This window comes from Temnothorax longispinosus, chromosome 5, assembly GCF_030848805.1.
Source record: "Temnothorax longispinosus isolate EJ_2023e chromosome 5, Tlon_JGU_v1, whole genome shotgun sequence".
NCBI lineage: Eukaryota > Metazoa > Arthropoda > Insecta > Hymenoptera > Formicidae > Temnothorax > Temnothorax longispinosus.
Window position 1 is genome coordinate 15,236,264 of NC_092362.1, and position 16,490 is coordinate 15,252,753.

Consider the following 16,490-nt stretch of genomic DNA (forward strand, 5'->3'; position numbering starts at 1 on the left):
TGATTCTTGATGTCATTTTATGAGAAGAAAAGTTTATATGAACGTATAATATCCTAACGTATAATATCCTAAAATATTGGACAGTATTTAAGAAGCACTCTATATAACAATATAGTGCATCTTCTTACATTTCTCAAAATAACGATCATAAAGAATTATAAGTGTAAAGTAGGTTTTTAGACAAGGATTAAAACAAAAAATGGGAAAGATAGCAAATAACAAATTTCCAAAATTTAATTCTCAGCTGCTTCAGATTCTTTCTTCTTTTTCCAGTCATACACAGTCTTAAAAATATCCTACATTTCTCACTCTTGAATGACAATAACTGGTTCAGGGCACGTATTATGGAACTTTTCGGAATGGATTCGCGATTATTTCGTTTTCCCTAAAAGATATAACAGAAATCTAAAGAATTAACTAAATGGTTCCGATATTCCTAATTATTAATTATTAATTAACAGAATTATCCGTTTTCTCTAGAAAACACGTTATAAATCTAAAAAATAACTATACAATTTCGATTGGAATCTATTCCAAAAAGTTTCATAATACGTGTCCTGATCTGCATTGCTTCGCTGAATCGTAAAGCTAACGCAGACCATGCGATTCGTGATTCGCAATTCGTGATTCATTATTTGTATAGCATAGTTAGTTCTATGTACGATCAATATAAATTGACTAATTCGTGGTGATTTACGCCCTTTGATTTTGTCAAAAAATTGCTCAGCTGGCATGAGTAATAAACAATGAATGCAAACTCGACGAATCTGCTTATTCATATTACTTACGAATCTCATAGCGAAATGCGAATTTCAAACCACGAATCACTCATAGTATAGCATTAGCTTAAATAATATTGTATAATATTGTACAATTCATATTATAGTATTACATAATCATATTGTACAATTTATATACTTTCATCCTGCTTACAATGGCTATCAAATATACCTTAAAAACATTACTATTTGCTATATCGTATTTTTGATAAATTGAGATTAACAGTCGAATGATGATTTGACGAAATTTACATAAATGATCGATGATAACTTAATAAATCTTTAGACAAAAGATGTTTAAAAAAACGTTAAAAAACATCTTGCTACTTTGCTTTTGTACAAGTTTTTTCCTTTAACTCCCAACAAGATTCCCAAAACTCTTTAAGTCTATTGTCTCCATTGGAACAGAAGTGTCGAAAATCCTGTATGATTTTTTTCTGGAAAACTTCGTCGCCCGCCGAGAGAGATAATAATTTCCACTTGCGGCTGATCATATGATTCCAGGACCACAAAAAGCCCATCTAAAATTAATAACAATTATGATTTTTAATAGACAAAATTTGACATTAGTTTTTTAAAAATATATATGCATATATGTTGAGGAAGACTGTAATAGCTCTTAAACATTTTGCATCGTAACATCGAATATCTTTCTTCAAATTTTATTCAGAGATAACCTTTATTATTAATTCTTAAATCTTTACCAATTTACGCCAGTGTTATTAATTCATGAAAGTTTAAATGATCGCTTAAGTATGCGATAAGATCACTCACTTTCCTATCTGTGCTATGATCGTCCTTCTTTCCCCCAACATGTCTGGTAATGTATGCTTCGTGCGGACTAGACTGGTCCGAATGAACTGGGTATCTTTTCTGTCCTGTATTTCGCCGTACGACGTTCGTACCGGTTCGTGGACGTGGCCGAGTATTCGTGGTGGATGGCACTAATATAAATGCGTTACCAGTGATGTGAACGTACTGACGGTCATTTTCGGTATTCTCGACTAAGCACGGCATGAAGCCGAATCTCTGTAGAATTGCTTCTTGGAATAAAAACAACCTTTGTGCGTAGGTATCTTCACGGAATTCTGTAAATTTGTATTCATTACTTTTATCAAATAGGACAGTGTTTTTTTTAATGAGGCTGGTAACACAATCAGATTAGTTAGGACAAACCTTCAAAGAGATGCCGCTTATTTGCCATTAAACATTCTGTATCGAGAGGTATGAAAATAGGACCTCTGAGAGGATCGCTCTTCAAGACATATGGTAGCGCTAACAGATCGCTAGGAATCGGTATCATCTGTATCCCGCACATTTGAGCCTTGCGTTGCCAAACGAATATCTTACAGACAGAGATCGATTATTAGCAACATTTCGACAGTGTAACGGAAGAAATTAAATAGGGGAAGGTAAACCGTTGCTTACCAGATCAGCCACTATGCTCCCAGATGACGCAACCCATTGTACTACGAGTTCATAAGAATTATATACTTTGTAAATGGACTGGTATCTCAAGTGACCCCATTCGATCCTGTCACTTTTATTATTGATATCGATATCAAGATGAGTATGTTTATACAATGGCACTAAAAGAAAACAAATTATATGTGACTCGTTTTATGTATCTCTACTTTATCGATACGAATCTTGATAGATGATTCTGTATATGATTTATATTCATTGTAAATTAAAGACTAACTTTTCTTGTATTTTAAAAGGATATTTGTAATGTCGTGATATGAAGGGCACACGCATAAATTGCGTGCTTTTAGTACCTGTCCAATTTCTGTCATCCATCGGTTCGGTTAAATCGATGTCGTCTCTCAGAAAAGGTGGAACGTTGGATTCGTCAATAGTGTCGCAAGGTATTGTTATGGCAGGTACTGTCGACACTGTTGTCGAAGACGTTGGTTCACACCATCCTTTCGGCGGTCTCATTTCTACCTCCACCCACTCGTTCTCGAAACTTTGCAGATTCCCAAGCGGCGCGGAATAGTCTGCGGCTGTTACCAAAGAAAGCGATGGAATTGCGATATGTTGAAAATTCGGTCGCATTATTTACCTTTTTGATTTTCATCCTGCACGATATGATACAAATAAAATCCCAGCACAAATGGTTGCGAGAAATCGCCGGACGCATGGCATATCAATTTGTCTTGAATCATTCCCTGTACAAAGATAAATTGTTATTATATAATTTTATTGCTGCAATAAAGCTTTAAATAAAACGTGTAATTAAAATCTTCTCTTTTTTTTTGTTTGAGTGCAATAAAATGTGCAAAATCTTTTTTAAAAAGTGACGTTTCTGTTTTAAGCAGTACTCTACTTGCCGGAGAAACTGACATATTTCTTGATATAAGATGAATTTCTGTTTTTATGTTTATTAACTATGCAAAAATATCTATAAAAATGCAATGTAAGCAATGTGTGCAATATATGTAAGTTGAGATTAAATATACATGGATGATATACTTATTCAAACTCAAATTATATAATCTGCATCGAATAGATAACAAAATTTTTCTAAATCTTTACCTTCATGATATTAATACCCTGTTCGATCCCCATGCCGCCTTCTATGTGGTTGTTCAACCACTGGATCGCATCAGCGCTAACAAACGTTTGGCTGGGCAGCGAGGGATGTTGTGTTAAGAAGCCAACACCAGTTTGAGGATGTTTCATGGCCTCCAAAATTTCCACATTCGTCGCATTGCTTTTTATCTTGGTCAGCTCCTGATTTGCACTGTAATCAAGTTTATAATTACATCATTTATGTATTTGATGTCAAAACGACCAAAGCTTATTCAGAAAGAATCCTTATTACTTATTTTCAATATCGAACAAGATGAGAACTTTTCCTTAAAATAAATTAAGGCGAAATCAATAACTCTTTGCTTCATAAATGTCATAAACCTTATAATTGAAGGTTTGTCATAAATTGATAAGTCACCAAGTATTGATAATTGATGCGATTTAACACTGAATGTTTCGTAATCAACATACCGAACGAATTATCTTGTACATGAACATTGAGGCTCTTAAACAAAGTATCATTCAGCAAATTGATGCGTTTAGGTATTCTACTGCTAAAGTAAAAGTCATTGAAGCAAGTGGCATCCTTGTACCTGTCGTCGTTAGCGTCGAAATGATCCTGCTGCTGTTGCTCGAGCGACAACGGCAAAACGGCTTCACTGGCAGGCGACACACGTCCTCTGTCCATCACTTTGGAACCGGATCTAAATCACGCATGAAAATGGAGAATATTCATTAAGTAATTGTTACTAGCATGCAGAAAGAAGATGCAGAATCTACGAAGCGATTTATATGTTAACGCTATCTAAGCAAAAATGTTTTATTCTATTTTATGTCACCTCCCCATAGCAAATTAGATAAAAACTTTACAGAAACAACGGCTCCAACACGCTTTTCTATCGCAAGATAATGTTATTCAAGTGAAAATAGATTCGTTGTTAATCTTATGGGTTTTATTTTCGCAAGATCTCAAGAATAAAAGATATACAATATACCGCTGTTCTATCGAATATTTCTTTAGTCACAGACATAAGTTTAACTTTTATCCATTATGGAAAATAAATGAAGAAAAGAAATTTTTCTTGTTGGCAAAAAATGTTTATCGCTATCGTCTACCTTTTTGTCAATATTCTTAATAAACTTCAAGTGATATTCTTCCTATATACACATTCCGATTATCTTATAAAAAACAAGCCATTTTGTTCAAGTTAGTCAAAAGTGAATTAAAATAAAAATTAATTTACTACAACGATTCTTCTATAAAATATTGCATGGCTTTGTGACTGTTTGCATACTTAGCGCATACGTGCGAGACTAAAAGAATACTCGACAGCATGAGTTTGAGATTAGAGCCCGTACCATTTACATATTATAAAGTAAAACGCGTATGTGTTTAATGCTCAACGTCGTATGCGAATAGTTTCGTATTCTTAATCTGACAATGAATTACGGAAGGAATAACAGAGTGAGACCAACCTGTTTGGCACGTGGCGAGGAGTGTCGAGGCACGTGCGGGCAGCCGCAGCGGTATTCACTACATGCCTCTCCTGTACAGAGGACCAACAACCCCGTCACTCCCTCACTCACTACCAAAATGCTCACACAGAGCATACATACAAATGCCGTTAAACTTAAGCTTTTACATCTCATTTGTCCTCGGCACGTCGTATGTATGCTCTCTAGGCTGGGCATTAATTGGAAGACAAACAGAAAAAAGATGAAAGAAGCTGAAAGGTACAGAAACTATGTGGGGGGGGGGGGTCCCTCTTAGACTCTCTCGCTTTCCTCCTAATGCGTTGCACCTGCTCCACATTGAGTGACATCGAGAGGATATTAATCAAAGTGTCGCGACGGTTATTATCAAAGCCCACGATGAGCAAAAGTGCGGAGTAAGGATAACTTGTAGTATGTGTAGTATGCAAAGACACTCAAGTGTGTTTTATATTTTAAAAAATCACAAAATCGCAAACAAACAAAAAAGACATGCACGATAATAGTGGAGTCGAAAAAGTGTTGTATGCGCTCATGTCAGATGTATCGGTGCATCCTTTTTTTTTTTTATTGTGCTTCTGATCTTAGCAAGAGCAATCACCAAAAGCGTTAAACTGAAAAGAAACTGGATTTAATATAGCCATACACACATTAATATAAAACAATGTAAAATTCCAGGAAAGCGTCAAAGAATGGTTCACCGATTATGTTACGTTTATGCTTCATATCGTCATCACGCATTTCGGCATCAGACATTGTTCTCTGATTGTTCCTCCTTTATTTAAGTCAAATTCACTCTTGTACTGGACAAGTTGTATTTAACATAAAATGCACATGAAAATATGTAGCACTGATAAAATATAAGTGATAATATTCCGTAAAATCAATGAGCCAATTAAACACAATGTGATACCAAAGTCTCGCTCCAGTGATCAAACATTTGCCGTACATAATAAAAACCAAGCAATAATGAAAACCATCGACCACACCAATTTGGGATAGTCCACTGAAAAAAAAGAACAAAAGAGGAGTCCGCAAAACTACGTAGTTAAAAATTGGCGCAAAGCAACAATGCTGAAATCATCAAGGTAGACATATTCAAACCTTGGTCTCGGTTTCTCTGGCAGGCGGTTGCTCCCGAGTCGCTCCCTGAAAGGAGAGCTGCCGACTAGATTGGTCTGGAAAGTATGATGACATGTATGGATAACTGCGAATGGTAATGATCAAGCTGATGATATCGTGAAAATGTATAGGTATAACTAGAATGCGATGTTCAAACATTAAAAAGTGTTGCTTAAAAGTCGCTCTCGTATAAGGCATAAGTCATATATATGTATATATACATATATATATACATATATTATACGTGTATATATGCATATATATGTAACGAGAGAAGAGTGTAAATCAAACACATCATAACATCTGACGCATAACGGTTAAGCTCGCTAAAAATCATAGATGCACATTCAACGCAAAAATATATCAAGCACGGTCATAGTTATCGTGAGATTATATTGTATTGTGTAAGCTGGCCTGATCATTCCAGGTAACACGTATCAAAGAAGCGAGTCTATCGAGAAACTCGAATAACCTTGAAAAAAATCGGGTAAAATTGCACCAGTTGGGACCATTCCACATCCAAGTAAAAAGAGGTTTTTGCAATTACAAGTTTCCAAAAGAGATGAATGTTAAATTTCTCTTGGCAGCCTGTGAGCGCTCTCTGAATATAATCTCGGAATCTTCTTTTCACTGTTGTGCAAAATTATCTTTCCTGCTGCAACTTTACTTCACTTGTATAAGTATTCTATATCGGGAATAATATATTGTGTATACAACAGTCTGTAGAGAATCGAAGATCTCTTTCCAATAAATTTTCTCTTATTGTACCGCTTGTAATTAACTAGTCGGAAACTCGTACGAACGAGAATCCTAACAATTTGGACTCAGTGTATACAACCACTCAGTGGCTACAGGAGGGGAGGATGTACCTGGTTAGTGAGGAATATCAGGCTCGTGCTGTGCCTGCGTCTGGTCAAATGAGAGGCAGGATCTCTTGGAGGGACACCACCTAGAGCTGTGGGGCTCTGAAACATATCATGCTGAAATCCCCCTCCCCATACAAACATTCCAGCTACATGTCTCTACCTATCGCACATCTATACGTATGTAATATCGAATTTGTAAATCTTTATTTTGTAAGTAGAGACTTATTGTGACTTTGTTATCGTAATCTTAATCTGCTGTCAACGGATACGTCTAACAAATACTTTGATATGTATTTCGGAACGATCGTAATTTGTAGTATAGAGGTATAAGTATTATATCGTTAAGTAGTAAATTAATACTGCTGAGAGCCGATATCACAGTCTCCGATTAACGTGATCCTCCGATTAAACTCACTCTGCATCTCTTTCTAGGGGGATAGTTAGAAAGAGATGCAGAGTGAGTTTAATCGGAGGATCACGTTAATCGGAGACTGTGATATCGGCCCTGAATGTTGCTATTGTACATGTTATAGGCTGACGTTAACGCAAAGTGTCAAAAGAAGCTTTGTAAAAAGCCGTGCATTTCTTTTAGTTTTCTAATTGTATATCCTAGTGTATAGTCTTGTATAGTCTCTTCAGCATGTTATACAGCAATGTTTTATCTACAATTGATAGAATTAGGTTTGTCAGAGACCATTATTTCGCTAATAAGATTATATTTTATACTACAATAAATATGTTTACAGAAACTGCGTAATTCAAAAGTTAATAAGGTATAAAATAATTAACAGAAGCATTAAAATAAATCTGCGAAAATCAATCAAATATGAGCATGCAACATTCAAGTATAGAGGAGATAGTATAGAGGAGATATTCCAGAGAAAATGCAATTTTTGTACATTATTTTCTTGTATATGTGCAAGAAAGAAAAAGAGACTGCCTTCAAGAATTGAATTTATATTTCATGTCACATATAAAATATGATCTTTATATGTTTATTTATTTTTTTAAATAATCGGAATAAAAAAAAGGGAATAGAATATATCTCCTCAAACAGCATAATTTACAACAAAACTATCAAGCAATTAAAATAAATATCACGTAGAATGAAATATAACTGCAATTAAAATATGTATAAATATAACGGGATGTCCCAAAAAGATTTATATCAGCAACAATGTTCAAATATTACGCAACAACAAAGATTCGATAAAAAAAAAATTAATGATCAAAACGAATTAAGATTGGAGAAATTTTTGTTAAAGATAATAAAAAATGTCTTCTGTATAAAGTTTTGTTACTAGTGACGCAATTATACTTTTTGGAACGTCTTCTATTATCTGTTAAACTATCATACATTTAAAATTTCTAATAAATAATTAATAATTTGGGATTAATTTATCTCTATACATATAAAATTCTATAAAAAAAAATTTGAAAGGGAGTAATTACCCAGTTTTTGTTGGGATTTGGCCGTCGTATTTTGTTCAACCATCCCTCGATAAAACGCAGAAAGCCGTCCATTAATGATGCCTGTTCAGCATTACTGAGCGGAGTGTATATGTCGCATCTTGGGGAACCTTCTAAAATTCTGCGGGTCGCAGGATTATTATATGGTAATAGAAATACTCGAAACCTCCAATATTTGAGAGCCTGAAAGAAAACATATTTAAGATCCTGAAATAAAAGGAAAATATCGAAGTTAGTAACTTTCTTAATAATGTGGGAAACCGGACTTTTGGAAATCCACTCACTTCCACTAAAGCAAAATCAGTGTGGCCCCGTGTGCAAATGTAATGGTCTAGATAATTCCAATTATAGGTCTCGAGTTTCTCTGTGGTGAAAGACACCCGCGAGACTTCGTACGTGTCGTGATGCGGAGCATGAAATCGATATTGATAGTGAATATTGAAGGGTGGGTAAGGATGCCTGCAAATTTAATTATTGCCAATATTTGTTATTTAAGTTTCCGTGTTTCTGTAACACGTTGCACTGGAAAAACACTAATTATAATAAAATTTATTCAAGTATATGTCTCATTATGTGTCAAATACAAGTTTTATATCCTTCTTATTATATACTATTTAGTATCAACTCATTCAAAAAGCTCTTGAAAGAGTTTAAAAAACTTTATATGCAAGTAAATAAAATAAACTACGTAGCTATGATAATTTAATTAAATCACGAAGTGAGATATTAACTGGTAATTAAAATTTTGGAAAAATTGACTTTTAAAAAGTACTGCTAAAGACTAAGTGTGTAAAGAAGAGATCTATTAAGTTCCAACGGAATCAGTTGATTGGTACAAGATCCCAATATCAAATTATAAATTATGTAATATTTACCGTGGACGGTATCTCGTAACTGTTATAGAATTATCGAACAGTGATATTTTGTGAAAAATTCTTCCAATGCTAAGCAAATATTCCTCTTTAGGCTCGGACTCAGTCTGTCTGCCGCGTATTACCGTACTAATTGCGGGAACGGGATTGGTGCCAGTGGCGTTGCTCTGATTCTTGTTAAGTGACGGTAAAATAATTAGCTGGAAACCCTTAAATGCAATATTTGTGATTACTCCAGATACAATTACATAAAAGCGCATTAAAAAAAAAAAACTGAGTGCTTTATTTATATAATACTTGGGCCAAGCGCTGCGAGACCAGCTCTTTAAACACTTCCACAGTTGTGAGCGGTTTCTTGTATATCGCTCGCTGTTGGGCAAAATCTGCGTTAACGTCGTCCGGGAGAAGATTGTAGTCCGACACGACGTAATCGTTTTGTAAGCTCCGCTTGTCTGGGAAGTAATCAGTAGTGATGGGCAGGCACGCGGGGATTGTTAAAGATTTCCAGTCAACTCCTGTTTTGAATGAAATTTTAAAGTGATTGATGTGATTACAAACATCATTCTATATATGCAAGAAGAAACAGATAAGTTGCAATTTTACAATCGATATTCAAAAATATTCTTTTCTAGTCTCAAAGCTTTTTAGCTCCTCTATTTTTATTTAATATCCATTTCTTCCTTATGTAGTCACAAAGAGTAGATGCTCGATGAGATGTCACTTGTTACAAATAAATAGAAATTATAGAAATCGAAGCACTAAATTATTATTTTATATTTTGATCAGGATTGCAATAATTGTCACTACAGGAAAATGCATCAACTTTGATAGTTGAGAAATGTCAAATTTTCGAGAATCTACTGTATTGTCGATTCAATCTCCCTTTACCAGTAAAAATAATATTTAATTTGCCTTTCGGCAGAAACTACTGATATATAATTTTCATTATACAGAATGTTCTGTAGAATGTATATTAATATCAGCATAATGATGTCCAAGAAATATTTAGTAGACGTTTATTTCCGAAAAAAATTCTATTATAAAGTTTGTATGCATACATGACTTTATAATTAGAAATTCTTTGGAACATTCTGTATATTTAATTCAATCTTTATCATATACGTTCCCTATTGACAAGTTTAATTACGATAAGACACATTATTGTGTGTAGATTCCTTATCCCCCTTATCCCCCCACTCTGAAACATTTTCTAATAATACTCATGATTTGCGAGAGAATGCTGTTTACATATGATAAAGATTAAAAGTCTTCTCTCTCTCTAAATGCATGCTGTCTGACAATTATTAGTTATAATGTGCTTAATAACAAATATTCTATAGTGATATATCAATTTTGAGTTATTAAGTCACGTGTGTGTAACACAATAGATAACTAACGGATCTAAAATAGATACACATTATCCTTTTTATACGCCGGTGCAATAAAGTTACTCGATTAGATCTACAGAAAAGAGAGAATATAATGTAATAAGCATCTCTAAACAGCTACGTATCGTAGGTATGCCTTAACTTATAAATGTGGAAAACCGAGGCTATATTGTAGCACATTTTGTCAGTGAGAGGAGACACATAAAATAGTATTAAAAAAAAAATAAAAATAAAAATAAAAATGCGGAAAAGTATAAGCTTTACATAAGGTAATATATATCTGACTGACGAAAACAGCAAAGGAGCAGTTTGCGAGATGCTCAGCAAAGAACAAGCGGCGATCTGTGCGGTAGATGAAAGCTGCTTACAGCGAAGATGTTAAGCTTCAACGTGGAGGAACAGGTTGAAAATATCAGGCGAAAGGATATGTGTTTTATATTATTTAAAAAATAAAAAAAAGATAATCGTTTGAAATTCTAGAAATCTGCTGTACATGCATCAGACACATAAGACAATTACGGCGAAGAAATGGTGAAGAATTGTGAAGAAACTATTTTAATAGTGACGCTTCTACTTCGGGCTAACGTCCCTAATATAGATAAACAAATGTATACCATAACCGGATCAATCCCTAATAGTATATGGCGCTAACCTATGATGGCTGTAAAACAGCATAAGTGACATCATAGTTGTACATCACACACGTATCAATGCGTCCAGCGTTGCATCCCAATTAGACGTACCATAGCATGGAAATAAACAACATTATTCGTATCGATGATCGATGGTCTTGTAAAAAAATTAATATTGGATATTTTCAAGAATGAAAATAGATTTCTTTCCTTGCGAAAACCTTTCGCGGATATATGAAATACATATATGTGGATGTAATCATCCGACGAGATACAGAGATGTGATTCTATGAGAACAGAGCGTAATTGCAAGATTGGGTTAAGCGAAGCTATTATAAAAAAAGGGAAAGAACTACTTTACTCATGTAAAATAAATGCAAAATTATAAATAAGTGAAAAAGAAAACGTATTATTGAAAAAAATGTGAAGATTTAACTTGTCATTGAAGTATATTCTGTATTATGCACAAAAAAAAACACATATTTCTGTACACGTATTAACAAGTTTTATAAATGTAAGAAATGACAATATTGGGATAGTATTTGCTTTCAAAATGTTTCCAAGTATTTTCATTCTTTCATAAATGTTATCAGTTGTAATGAATTATCAATTTCTTTGATGCTGATATCTGATATGAAACAATAGCAACATGTAAATTCCATTTTTCACTGTCACTATCTATAAACAGGAGCAAATCTGTAGTGATTTTCAACAAACCATATGTCCTAACTATTGTCTCTATCTTTGCTGACTATATATTTTATTTAAAGATAACGTGGTATACATTTATGTGTAAATATTAAATTTATAATATAAAACACAAGAATAAAAAGGAAATTAATTTTGATTATTTAGAGCCATACTATTATAATTCGAAGCTAAAACCACAGGAGCACTCCTGCTTATTATACATATATCGATATTTATATTATATCAAAATTTCTGAGTAGGTAAAATATCGTACGTGATAAAGCACAATACATAAGAAGCATTATGTATAACTTATGGATATTGGATACTGGAATTATATGTGTGTTATGTGTAATGTAAATAACTTGTTACTGAATTGAATATTTTTAAATCTTATCATTCACGGAATTATTCAGGAATTCTCTCTTTTAGACTGTAAGCTTATTGATAATTACGCTAAGTCGATAACTTTGTTGCATTTTTTTAGGCCCTATAATGTATTACAGAATAATATTAAACTTTATAATATACATATATATATATATATATATATTTAAAATCATTCAAACTACTTTATATTATATTAAACCTTCCTAATTAATAATGTAGTAATTATAGAAAGAATAATGTTAAATAAATGTTTGGAGTAATAATCTATAATATTTCTATTATTTCCCGCAAAATGTATAGATATAAATTCAGAGAATTATTAGAAATATTAAAGCAAACCTGTTGTTAAAGCAGGCGTCCATTCCTGCTCACCAGTAGCACCCCACAAGAGAGTAAGACTCTTATTCGCCATAGCTGAAGGATTTGCAGCTTTATCTCCATTAGTTACAGAAGGATTAGGTCGCAGTAACTTTCCTTTTGTGTCTGTAAGACCATGAAGTTTATTATCTATTGTATCTCTCATATTTCATACCTTACATATGCTCTAATTTAATAATACTAAATACTAACGACCTTGGAATCCTATTTGAGATGCCGATCTCGAAATCTGATTTGAATTGCTCGCCCCAACTTCCATCGAGGGTCCACCTATAGTGGCTAATGTAGTCTCACTTTGTGACTCCAATGTTTGCATTGGAATAGCTTGATAGTGATGTTGCTGTATTAGAACTCCTGTAGGCCCTATGAATTTATATTAATATAACTTTGATAGATTTTACATATAAATTTATGTCATCAGTGGTTTAATATATTAAATAATATGTGCAAAATATATGTGGTAATTGGAAAGTTAAAACTAAATAGTTGTTATTTTCAACAACTGATTGTTGATTGTTACCACGTATGATTTACTATGTATAAATGACATTCAGTACATTTATAATTACATATACATAAAACAAGATAAAGAAAATCATTTATATTTACCGATATAAAACGAGTGTAATAATTACCTTTTGGAAAGATGTGAGTCCACCGTCGTCTGTTGCTGGTAAGTTTAATGGTAACATGTGACGGATCGAAAGGATTGATTAATGCCCTACCAGGCCTAAGTATATTCGTCGGTTGAGAAATTGAGTTCGTTGGACTACCAGCGCTACCAACAATAGGTCTAAACGGCGGAGATATCTCGGAGTCTGTTAAGTCGTTTTTCACCGGCGTTCTGGATACACCTAATAAAATTATCACAGATATGTAATAAATATCTCAATGATATAATCAAATTATTATCAAACATGTATATGTGCTTGCCAGTTTTATCTTCATTAGATTCAGTGTTATCGTCATCTGTTTTGTGCGGTATCGTTATTGCAGCACTCCGTAATGACGGTGAATGTGTTTCAGGTGGTGGATGATGTATATCAGGATCCGACATTTTACGTTTCAAGAGCTTTAACAAATGGCCATTATTATGAGTTTCAAGGCACACCACGCTCGTCTTTTTTCTCCTCGTATTTATCCTTTGTACACTGAAACGACAATAAAATATATGTATTAATTTAATAAAGTAACAATAAAAGACGATTGGATTTATCTATGCCGAATTTTACTATAATCCATATTTCTGTTACAAAAATAAAAAAAAAGAAAGAGAGAACATTGTTTTGTTGTAGTACTAAGATATCGCATTTAGCTTATTTACCTTGAAGTATGAACTGTTGGTAGTTGGAATACTTGTGCATCATAAGCATCATAATCGAATAACGTATTATGTAAACATTCTCTTGGATCTTCTTGCAAAAGTCTAGTTTTGCAATGTAATTTTTCATTATCCGTCAGATGTTTCGACACCTTCTGCGGCAGCTTTATTCGTGGAATAAATGTGGAATAGGGAATCTTTTTGTTCGTAGAATAGAAACTGAGATTTATCCAGTGAGGCATGCTATAGTCATCTGGTGCATTTATAGAGGAATCTTTGTTGTGAAACTAGAATCAAATATTACACACATATTACTTGTATATAAATAAATTAGAAACATAATATCTATACATATATATATGTATATATTTGTACTTATATTTTACCTTCAATAACGGAACTGCATGAAGTGGCTGTTCACCAACGCATACTAAATCACTTCCTACACCGTTGTCAATGATTCTCTGCTTTGTCACATTTGTCAGCTCTCTGTCAACCTCAAAGACTCCAACTCCAGGTGTAATGACTACAGATAACTGACCAGTCCTGTCAAAGCTGCGATCCAAGTAGTGTTTTTCAAAAACTGTAAAAATATGAATAGAATAAGATGCAAAATAGACAAATAAATTACTTAATGATTTGGTCGTTCCTTCCTTACCGTTCAAAGACATATTCAACACTTCCAAAAAGTTGCCTTGCGCAGCAGTGGAATTTACCGCCTTAGGCATATTAACACCTGGCTTCTGGTGATATTCCAAGACAATTTTTTGATAATCAGTAAACAGTTTGCGCAGTTGCACCAATATATTACTCCAATCCTCAAATCTTTCATTCTGTACCGCAACTCTGTAAAAATCTTCATAAAATCTCCCTCTGTAATCGTGCTGCAAACACTCCCTCATATGATTGGGAAATTCCTCCAAACTGGTCGCATTGTAGAAAGTTCTCGAAAACAGTACTATAGTAACTTCATGATTGCTGCTATTCTTTTTCCACTTTTGAAATAGGTCCGCTAAGAATCCATTAACTGCCTTCTCAAAGTAAAGATCTCCGTGTATATCAAAATCCCACATTTCGGAGCTCATTTGAATGAACAAGTATACCATACTTGTAGAAGATCGAAACACTACCTAAGAAGAATCGGATCTTTTATAACAAAGATAAAGGGCAGACATTGGAATAATAAAGTACCATAATATTGCACAAACTTTAGTGTCATCAGTTATGACGCCGCAGGCAACACGATCGCCCTGTGACCACATCTCGTACACTTGACAACGTATACTACCGCTGCAAAACTCTATCTTCTTATTGATGTACACGCAAGTGTTTACCTAAGAAGAACATATATATATATATATATTTTTTGCTCAGAGATACAGAAGAGATCAATTAGCAAATGTGAAATAAAGGAATAGGGTACCAAGCTGTTCTTCAAACGCCACATTTCACTGCGTCCCATATACTGATCCTTAAACGTCAATTCTATGGAATCTAGGGCCACGTCGTCCGGGTTTACTATGTTCATGTATACATCGGCGAACGTTCGCAGCTGAAACATCGACGCTACGTTATTCTCCACGCTGATGGTCTCGCGACCCTGTAGGTCCTCCTTGAAGGAGGTGACTTGTAACAGCAGCCGGCTGAACTCATCGTCGGGATGGTAAATCTCAACGACATCGCCGGTCTTTATGCCGGGATAATCCTTCGGGTTGATGATCAGGTCCTCCCCGCTAAAGTTCTTTTGATGCACTATCAGCTTGAAAAGCTTCATGCTTGATCCGGCATTCTGGATCTGCGGAATAAAATTTCGAGCGGTGCTCTTTTTATGTTCAATCAGTCCAATGGAGTATAAATGTAATAATTAACAGAGCGATTCGCCAGGTCAACTTCGCAAAGACGATTCGGTTATTTATGTTTGTTTTTCCTTTTTTTTCCCTTAAATTTACATACGTTTATGTCATTACAGCAATGGTCCTATTGGCGAACAATTGTGCGTGGCGACTGGCGAGATGGCGAGACGTATAATTGATTGTCGGCAAGTAGAGGAGGAGCTGGAGAGATGAAGCTGATGAAGGGCATTGAAGGGCTCCTTCTCTCTGGCTCGAATCTCGAATAGGCTGCAAATCACCAAAAGTTTGGTTATTGGTTGCCCGTTGAAATCAGAAACAGTACACGAGGCGACATCTTTCGGATCACCGAGGAATCGCGTTTCTCACCCACAGTCGATAAAGTAAACCGGTAGGGTCCGTTAATTGCTACTTAGCGGCTCAGTGAGCGGTCGTGCTTCTGAATTCACCCAATGACAGCGTTTCGTCAGAGAGATTCGAAATTCGAAATGACGAAGTCTCCGGGTAGCCTAGGAGTCTCGATGATCGCGAGAATCGTCCTCGCGATCGCTCTTCTTTTCCCCTTTTTATTACGTCAGCCTTGCTTTTACGCTGCGGGTGTGTATATGTGTACGTGTATTAGTTTTAATCTTTCCTTCCTTCCGATTTACGTTTCTATCTCAATCGTCAGTTGACGTAATTGTACACGATATAGCTATATTATACA

The 16,490-nt window shown here is 34.5% G+C and overlaps 1 protein-coding gene across 8 annotated transcripts; it reads right to left on the reverse strand.

Annotated features, from left to right (window-relative positions):
- Positions 1-216: 216 nt before the first annotated feature.
- Positions 217-16,095, reverse strand: Iml1 (GATOR complex protein Iml1). 8 transcript variants are annotated; one of them, XM_071777633.1, is made up of 25 exons: positions 15,888-16,095; positions 15,358-15,729; positions 15,143-15,268; positions 14,593-15,064; positions 14,321-14,517; positions 13,938-14,221; positions 13,547-13,764; positions 13,249-13,467; positions 12,809-12,976; positions 12,575-12,718; positions 11,176-11,184; positions 9,433-9,650; positions 9,139-9,344; positions 8,548-8,722; positions 8,246-8,470; positions 6,797-6,892; positions 5,910-5,983; positions 3,908-4,018; positions 3,318-3,525; positions 2,845-2,950; positions 2,558-2,785; positions 2,208-2,368; positions 1,956-2,124; positions 1,554-1,867; positions 217-1,300 (listed from the first exon to the last, which is right to left on the reverse strand). In XM_071777633.1, exons 2-25 carry the CDS (start codon positions 15,706-15,708, stop codon positions 1,103-1,105), a joined length of 4,677 nt encoding a protein of 1,558 aa, XP_071633734.1. In that variant the 5' UTR covers positions 15,709-15,729; positions 15,888-16,095; the 3' UTR covers positions 217-1,102. The 8 variants fall into 8 exon arrangements, with proteins under 8 accessions (XP_071633734.1, XP_071633737.1, XP_071633733.1 ...); XM_071777636.1 differs by having other exon boundaries at positions 8,246-8,446; positions 15,888-16,094; XM_071777632.1 differs by lacking the exons at positions 5,910-5,983; positions 11,176-11,184 and adding an exon at positions 4,791-4,861 and having other exon boundaries at positions 6,797-6,907.
- Positions 16,096-16,490: the final 395 nt, after the last annotated feature.

Bases quoted from the DNA above. Each gene is read 5' to 3' on its own strand.
- Iml1 (XM_071777631.1), bottom strand. From the start codon at position 15,708: ATGAAGCTTTTCAAGCTGATAGTGCATCAAAAGAACTTTAGCGGGGAG. The intron at 2,951-3,317 runs GTAAAGATTTAG...ATCTTTGTACAG, and splicing joins AGGGTATTAATATCATGAAG to GGAATGATTCAAGACAAATT. The intron at 2,369-2,557 runs GTACTAAAAGCA...GTTTTCTTTTAG, and splicing joins GGATGACAGAAATTGGACAG to TGCCATTGTATAAACATACT.